The 9,356-nt window shown below is 41.2% G+C and overlaps 1 protein-coding gene across 1 annotated transcript; it reads right to left on the reverse strand.

The window, feature by feature from the left end:
• Positions 1 to 564: 564 nt before the first annotated feature.
• Lyg1 (lysozyme g1) lies at positions 565 to 8,855 on the reverse strand. The gene is made up of 5 exons (XM_076833975.2): positions 8,813 to 8,855; positions 5,583 to 5,687; positions 3,842 to 4,053; positions 879 to 1,011; positions 565 to 683 (listed from the first exon to the last, which is right to left on the reverse strand). Exons 1-5 carry the CDS (start codon positions 8,853 to 8,855, stop codon positions 565 to 567), a joined length of 612 nt encoding a protein of 203 aa, XP_076690090.2.
• Positions 8,856 to 9,356: the final 501 nt, after the last annotated feature.

Consider the following 9,356-nt stretch of genomic DNA (forward strand, 5'->3'; position numbering starts at 1 on the left):
AAAGTCAGTTTGTCTGCTAGATAAAATACAGGAAGTCCAGTTAAGTTTGAATTTCAGATAAATAATAAATAATCTTTTAGTGTCAATATGTTCCACATATTACATGGAACTTACGCTAAAAAATTTATTGTTGGGTCTGAGGGTGTAACTCAGTGGTAGAGGTTTGCTTAGCAAGGATGAGGCCCTGGGTTCAACACCCAGCATCAAAAAACATTATAAACAATAATATGGAATTCACACTTAAACTGAGTTTTCCGTGCTTGTATTTGCTTAACCTGGCAGTGATATCATATGAGGTATAAGATTCATTTCACAGAGATCCACAGGAGCGCTAACATCTGTGGAAATAGTGCTAAAGAGACACGGCCCATCATTTACCACACACCCACACATTCACCAGATGACAAAATGCAGGTAACAACTCTTCATTTAATGTGGTTCATGCAATTTTGATGATCTTCTGGTCAAGCTCAGAATTGCAGTTTCAAACCCCGTCGGCTGACATTATTTGCATAATAGTCGAGATCTCATGGATGATAATAAACTTGGGTTTCACCTGAAGTTCTAGAAGCCATGTCTCTTGAGGTACTTGGCTCGTGCAAGGACATCATTGCAGAAGTCACAGCCCAGGTCCTGGCTGCTTCTGACAAAGCCAGGGCCCCCACTGTAGGCACAGAGTCCACCTGAAATTCATGTGATAAGTTAATCCTGCCCCCACAGTCCCTTGTTGCTTCTGGATACCCAATAGAAAACTTTTATTATCTTTCCTCACTGCCTCTCAGGAGCAACTGTGGTTTAGGGGAATCTGGTGTGATGTCACATCTGTCCCTATAGATCCCATGCTATGAAGCGACTGACCGATGGTAGTATATACATACCTCTCAGGTACTGGTCGGGGGTCCAGGTAGGAAATCGCCTCTGGATTTCTTTGATTCTAGAAGTCAGAACCCCAGTTATCTGGGAAACCTGGGATTCAGTGATCCAGGATGAGGGAGTATAAAGATTTGGTTCCTAGAGGGAGGGGGGCAGAGGAAAGACAAAGTAAGCCAGGTGGGAGGGTGACAGTGACACAAGCCCAGTGCTGCTCTCTCTTCTCCCTTCTATCTTTCTTGTTCCATCTGTTGTTATGGTTTAAATGAGTCTTTCTGTGACTGAGGTTACAGCCTCTGTAACAATCATGGTGGATTAATCATTTGAAAGGACTACTTCACTGGGTGGTGATGACAGGCTAGAAGAAGTAGGTCACTACTTGGCTTTGGGGCTTATATTTTGTTGCTAGAGAGCAGAACTAACTCTCTCTCTCTCTCTCTCTCTCTCTCTCTCTCTCTCTTCTTTCTGGCTGTTTTGTCCTGAGCTGCTTTCTCTGCACACCCTTCCACCATGATGTTCTGCCTCACCTTGGGCGCAGAGCTATGGAATTGGCAGGCCATGGATTGCATCTCTGAAACCATGAACAAACAATCTTTTCCTCCTCTCAGTTGTTCTTGTCAGTTATATTGGTCACAGCGATGCAAAAGCCGATTGAAACACCTGCGGGAAACCAAAGCTACCTTCCAGCTCCCTGGGGGATTAGCTAGCAGAGCAACTCAGACTTACTAGGATGGCCACTGTCAGAAACTTTTGACAACTGTTGCTGAGGATGTGGAGAAACTGGAATCTTTGTGCACTGCTGATAGGAATGCAAAGTGGTGCGACTAACCATGGAAAACAGTATGGAGATTCTTCAACAAATAAATAAGTAAATAAAACTAGAAGTGCAATATGATCTAGCAATTCCACTTGTGGGTATTTTTCAAAAAGAATTGAAAACAGAATCTCAAAGAGATATGAGATATCAGTATTCCCATGTTCATAGCAGAGCTCCTCACAATAGCCAAGAGATAGAACCAACCGAAATGTCCTTGATGGATGAATAGACAGAGAAAATGTTATATATGTGTTATATGTAATGTGGTTCAGCCTTGAAAAGGAAAACAATCCTTAACACAGACTATATAGATGATCCTTGAGGACCTTATACTAAGTGAAATAAACCAGTCACAGAAAGACAAATTCCACATAATTCCACTTCCATGAAGTATCTAAAGTAGTCAAATTCACAGACACAAAGAACAGAACGGTGGTGACCAGGTGGTAGGGAGGTGGGGAATTGAGTTGCTAGTTAATGTCTATGAAATTTTACTTGTGCATTAAAATTTTTTTTCTAGAAATCTGACGTATAGCACTGTGCATATAATCATCAATATTGTAATTGTATTGTTGGGTATTTTAAGTAAGAGCTATTAAGAAGATAGATCTGATGATAAATATTCATATCAATCAATCAATCAATCAATCAAGCTGCAGGGCTTGGACTAAGGGAGGGACAGGTAGTAGTCACTTCACCATCGCTTCAGTGTCATGGGGACAGGGCCAGTGGGAAGCCAGAGATGGCTGGTTGTGGAAGAAGCAGTGTGGTGTACTCCTGCAGTTGACATGCAAACCTCCCAACAAGCCAGGAAGGGCTTCCTGCTGTGCTGCAGTTCTCCTTGCAGACGACCAGAACATCTAAAGGTACTTCTAACCTTTCCTGTACACCTTTGGTTCCCTCCTCCACATAGGATTCACCACATTTAGGAGAAATGTCCCAATTTGGGGGATTCTTACATTCTCTTCAAAGGATATAGGCTTGCCCTTTTCCCAAGAACCATATTTTACAAAAGAGTCAAGAAGGGCCGTGGAAACGAGGCCATCCCTAACATCCTGAGACATCCTTGGTCCCACCTGGGCGTTTCCCAATGTGATTTCGCAGCACAAACTCCCCCGAGAGCCTCCATTTCCTCACTTGTTAAGGATGGATTGCATGCACCACTTCTCTTGGAAATGGAATTATGTGGAATTTGTCTTTCTGTGACTGGCTTATTTCCCTTAGTATAGTGTCCTCGAGGATCATCTATATTGTCTGTGTTAAGGATTACAGGATGGGTCCCATTCAGTTCTTCAAAAAGACTTTCAAATACTTCACCTTGAGGTGAAGTTTGTAGTTTCATTCCAAGGACTCATGGAAACCAATTTAAACATCATTGAGCAGTAAATTTTCCTAAAATCTTTTTTAAATGACTGCATCAACTCTTGGGTTTCTCAAAATAACGATGGTCTGAGATGCAACAAGAAAAAGCAGGCCTCACTCTCATCCTGGCCTCCATCGATTTCCTAAGATGGTTAATCCAAGGGGTGGGGGGCAAGTAGGATATGTTCCCTGGAAGTCTCTCTCTGACACTGATCCAGGCAGAATAAGTGAAACGATAAAACTCCATCTTCAGAACTAGGAATTATGTAGAAAGAGGTCAGGGAAAAGGAATTTAATATTTGTTAAGAATCAGCCCAATATCAGATACTTTTACACATTACTTCATTGAATCTTCATAGTAATTCTACAAGAATGGCATTTTAGGGCCAGGCGCGTGGCTCTGTGGTGGAGTGCTCGCTTAGCATCATGGGCTTGATCCCCAGAACTAACACCCCCAAAATGGAATTTTATAGATGGGGAAACTGAGGCTTAGGCTTATTCAAGTTCATATAGCTAGAAAATAATGTAGCAAAGATGCCATCTGTGATTTTTCTCCTGGACTAGTGCCTTATTAGAAATCCAGAATAGGGTGCCTCAAATTATTTACTTTGAAAAGAAATTGTAGATGACTGAGCAGCTGCCTGAAGGTGCTGCTCCTGCCTCCCAGGACAGAGCTGTGGCCCTCATAGATTCTAGGCAGCACTGATCTTTCTGGATTCTATAGAGGGGTGCCCTTGGAATTGTGCCTCTAAGTGGAACAGCCGCCGGTGACATTAACTGATGGAGAGTTACCTGCACCACCCTGACTCCATCTTCCATGTTGCCCACGTTGCCTGTGTTGCCCACGTTGACCAGAAAGTTGCCCCCTTGGGACTGCCTGGACAAGACACCAGCGATCACTGCAGGATCCACACAGTACCTCTGGCCAACGGTTCGCATCATGGGTTGAAATCTCACAAGATAGGGCATGTCTATTTCGGCCAGCCTTTCGGAAGCACGAACTCCTAAAGCACACACAAAGGAAGGAGGCAGCTTGGTGTGACTGACACTGAAACAGGGTCTCAAGAAACAGGGAGAGAAAAAGCAGGCTGCATGGATCTGGGTGGCACTCGAGGCTGAGAAGCCCAAGTTTTGGTCTTACATCCCTGGTGATCACTCTCTGACCTGAGATTAGGACTCTCTTCCTGTGAACTTAAGTCACTGTCTCATGCATCTTGTAAAACAGGCATCCTCTGTGGCCACCAGTGACCCCCAGCTAGGCGTTCAGGGGCTGATCTGATGCTCCAGGATAATTCTGGGGATATGAGAACCAGTGGTCCTGTCTTAAACATGCCAGACAGGGTTACCCAGTAAAATGCGCTGCCTGTCCATCATTTCCAACAGGCCTATGATGTGAAGGAAAAATTCCCCTAAACTCTTCAGTAAGTTCTGGGAGTTGTCTTCCAGAGGTTTGCTCACAATGGTTCATCTTTTCACTCCTGAGTGATGCCAAGAAATTATGTAATTTTTTTTTTTTGTGTGTGTGTGTGTGTGTGTGGTTCTAGGGATTGAACCAAGGGCCTCATGCATGCTAGAAAAGCAATCTACCACTGAGCTACATCCCTTTTTTATTTTTTACTTTGAGATAGAATTGCTAAGTTGCTGAGGTTGGCCTCAAACTTGTGATCCTCCCACCTCAGCCTCCTGAGTAGCTGGGTTTACAGGTGTTCACTGCCATTCCTAGCTTCAAATCATGTAAGTTTAAACCTTTAAAAAAAATGCTGGAGAAAGTGCAAACTGATCCTAATTTACCTAGCTAGCAATTTTTTTTTTATTTAAAAAGCACTCTCATCCCATTATATTGACCAGAGTTTACAACCCTATAAAGCAAAGACTGTGACCTTGACCCTCAACAGAGGCTCAGAGAAGTTAAGTGATTTCTATAAGAAACAGAGCCTATCACAATAAGGGATGGAGGTAGGGAAAAATGGAAGTATCTTGGATTAGACAAAGGGGAATGAAGGGAAGAGATGGGGAATGGGAATAAGAAAGACAGTAGAATGAATCAGACATCACTATCCTATGCACATGTATGATTACAAGACCAATGTAATTCTACATCATGTACAACCAGAAGAATGAGAAGTTATACTCCATATATGTATAATATGTCAAAATAAATTCATCTATCATGTATAACTAGTAAGAACAAATACAAATATTTTTTTTTTAAATGATAGAGCTGGGCTTGGTGGTGCACACCTGTAATACTAGAGACTTAGGAGGCTGAGGCAGCGGGATTGCAAATTTGAGGCCAACTAGGATAACTTAACAAGATCCTGTCTCAAAATAAAAAGTAAAAAGGGCTAGGAATGTAGCTCAGTTGTACAGCCAGTACTGGGGGAGAAAAAATTTTAAAAAAGCAGAGTCAGAACTTTAACAGTCCTTGGCCTCCCGACCCAGGGCTTTCTCCACCACTCCCTAGCGTGGGGCTGTGGGAAATGAGCCACGAGGGTATCGCGAGTCTGAGAGTGGACCCAGAGGTTATGCGTACCACAGTAGTTCAGGCCATGACGTCTTCCAACCCCACAGGTTGCTCCTGGGGTGTCCAGGGTGCGGATGTTTCCGTAGCATCCCCAATTGCTGCTTTCAGATAAGTCTACAGATGGAGAGAAGTTGAACCTAAGACATTGACCTAGAATAGTTCTTATCATCCTCCTAGGAATGGGATGGCAACCAGTTTTTTTTTTAATATTTATTTTTTAGGTGTAGATGCACACAACACAATACCTTTATTTTTATGTGGTGCTGAGGATCGAACCCAGTCCCATCCGTGCTAGGAGAGCGCTCTACCAGTAAACCACAATCCTAGCCCGGGCAACCAGTTTTTTAAAGGTCATAATAAAACCAATAAGAACAAGAGCTTCACTCTGCAGTTGAAAATCTTTTGGAGTTTAATTCACAGTATACTAAGAAATTATCACAGACATGGCTTTGCTGCTGAATTCTCACCTCTTCTCCTGCGGACATGAGGAATTCCTGGGAAAAGTAGATCAGAGACTATCTGTACCCTGGTCCTCTCTTACCACCGCTATGAACTCAGCACTTCTCCCTCAAACACTCCTAACTCGTCAACCTGGTGGCACATGAATAAAGCCTGCATCTCCCAGGAATTGCACCAAGACCCAAGGCAATGCACATCCACAGCCTGGGACTGAGGTCTGCTTCACCTTCTCGCAGTCCATTCTAGGTGGGGCCTAAGGTTTCAAAGGGGGCACACGCAGGTGAGGCTGAGGACCAGGTCTGTGAATGGGGTTTCCTCTTCCTGCTCCTTCTCTTTCTCTCTCTGCATCTTTCTCTACCTCCCACTGCTATCCTAGCCATCACTGAGAAGAAGATGTTGTTTTGGACACTATCGAGATTTCTCAGGGACCACCGAAGAGAAGGACATTTCTTCTCTTCACACCAGGGAAAGAGTGGATGAGTATTTTTTGTTTTGTTCTTTTGAATTTATCATTTTTTATTATGGTAAAATATATATGACATGAATTTATCACTCAACCATTTTAAAGTATATAATTCAGTGATATATAAATATAGTTATGATGTACAACCATCACCACCAACCATCTCCTTGAATTTTTTCATTTTGTAAAATGGAAACTCTTACCATTAAACAATTAAGTCCCTATTCCCTGCTTCCACCTGCTCCTCACAACCACTATTCCACTGTCTCTCTCTATGGTTTGCCTATGTTATGTAACTGGAATCATACAGTATTTGTCTTTTTCTGTCTGGCTTATTTCACTTAGCATAATATCCTCAGAGTTCATTCATTTTACACCATATGTCAAAATATTCTTCCCTTTTTAAGGCTAAATGATAATCCATTGTATGGACATACCACATTTGCTTACCCATGCATCTGTTAGACACATGGGTTGCTTCCATTTGAGCTACTGTGAAAAAGACTGCTATGAACGTAGGGTACGAATATCTTTTTAGTACTTTGCTTTGAATTCTTTTTGGTATATACCCAGAAGTGGAATTTATGGATTGTATGGTGACTTCATTTTTAAAGTTTTGGGGAAGCACCATTCTGTTTTCCAGCCCTTATGCACTTTAGTATTTCTACCAACAGTGTACAAGGACTCTAATTTCCTCACATTATCATCTCATTTGTGAGAGTAGCTAGTGGATGAGAATTTCTAATGTGTAATCATCCCTCTTTATCTGTAGTCTCTGCATCCATAGATTCAACCAATGGCAGATTAAAAATATTTAGGGAAAAAATGTACCAAAATGTACAAACCTTCTGTTCTTTTCACTACTCCCTAAACAATACATCACAACAGCTATTTACATAGCATTTCCATTGAATTAGGTACCATCATCCAGAGGTGATTTAAAGTAGACAAGAGGGTGCACATGGATTCTATGCAAACACTATGCCACTCTACATAATGGAATTGGTATCCGAGAATTTTTGGTGTCCTGGGACCCATCCTTCTTCCCCTGCAGATACTGAGGAACAACTATAAATTTACAATTCCCTGCAGGAGGTGGGTGCAGGAGCCAGTAACCAGATACCTTCAGGGGATAGGAAATTGTTCCTTGAGAAAATCTTCTCATCCTTGCATCCTATGCGAACCTCTCACTAGCATATTTCTTAAAATGTATTTTATTCTTTGATGAAAGTGGATTATATCACCAAATCTTAATGATTTTCAGGTATGTGCAGTGTGTCTATTGTGCACCTCCTATGCGTTCTGTATATTAACATAAATGCATTTTTAATTTCTTTGTCTTTACTGACAGCTTCATGAGATTGACATCTGAAAATACTAGTATTTTGGGTAAATACTTCTACCTTAGAGACTGGGAATGAGTTATCTGAAAGAAATGTGGAAATGAAAAGACCTTGTCTTTTGTGAGTATACTAAAAATTAAAGAAGCCAATATGTTCTTTTTAGCTTTTTAATCAGTGCACATTTATCTTTATGATAGGTGACAAATTGACAAATACCCTTAATATTGCACTAGTCTGTCACTCAGTGCTTCCGGCCATGAAGATTTCTCCCTAAACACATTACATTCCCAATGCTTGGCACCTTGTAGGAATTCTTAAAATATTGGTTGAATAAATGAATCAATAAATAAATGAATTAATGTAAGGCCCCATCAGAGACATTTTTTCAATTTAGAACCAGGAAAAGTTTTGCTTTTCCTAAGGAACCATTTACTCCTTTAACTTGTTTAAAAAAAACAAATACTTTCACTTGTTTTAAAAAAAAAAATCCCAGCTGCAAGAAAGTTTAGGTCAAAGCTGAAATTCAATTGCAGTGACTCTGTCAGCCTTGGTGGTTGCTAGTTTGGTCACATCTTGATTTCTTTGGTACTAGTTTTCTATTTGAATTATATCGGTCTTACTATTGCAACCAGCTCAATCTTTTTATGGAACTATATGGTCTATAAATAAGTTCAATAAATACTATTGATGAAGCAGTTTTTATAGTAGACAATGAGCAGGTGAATATTTACACTTGGTGTATATTTACAAGACTTTAATCCTGTTGTAAACTACCTGCTTTATAACCCATCCCAAATTCTGGAACATTCAGGGGAGAGACTGCTGGTCAATGACTGTGCCTAACTTCAGGATTTATTGGACATCTTACGAGAAAAATAATTTCCACCTCAATTTCAAGTATGAAAGTAGCATCATTTTCTTATGTTTCTCCATCCCGCCTCCAGGGTCATTTGGGGAAAATGAAACACACTCACCAGTCAGGGCCAGGAGGCCCAGCAACAGCCACAATGCAGACATGTCAAGGGTCTGGCTCTACAGCTCCTGAAATCAAAATTAGCTTGGAGATGAGAAAACAGCAATCGCTGTCAACAACATGTAATGCTTCTATGGGAGAAAGATGAATGGAACGAGTTCACTCATCTCCAAAGAAGGAAAATTAATGATTTGGGTCACAGTTAAAAATCAAGAGTGGGACAAATGCTCCACCTATCCTTTAATTAGCTTAAAAAATGGGAAGACTTCTGCTTGGTCTATAGGAACTCAATCTAGCATCCAGACACTGGATACTAACTATTTTAAGATGCCAAGATGCTTTGGTTCTCAATACCAAGAACATGGTAACTGGGTTCAAGACTCAGAAAAGCAAATATTTGATGCACCTGTCTTATCCCAAGAGCCTCTTCATTATCAAACTATAATGTGAAAAGAGATTCATATTTCTCTGAATCTGGATTCTTTTCTCTCAGTTGGAGGAAAGGTCACACTTCTTCAGGGCCTTGGAATGGCTACTGAGTCTTA

Source organism: Callospermophilus lateralis, chromosome 14 (genome assembly GCF_048772815.1).
Source record: "Callospermophilus lateralis isolate mCalLat2 chromosome 14, mCalLat2.hap1, whole genome shotgun sequence".
NCBI lineage: Eukaryota > Metazoa > Chordata > Mammalia > Rodentia > Sciuridae > Callospermophilus > Callospermophilus lateralis.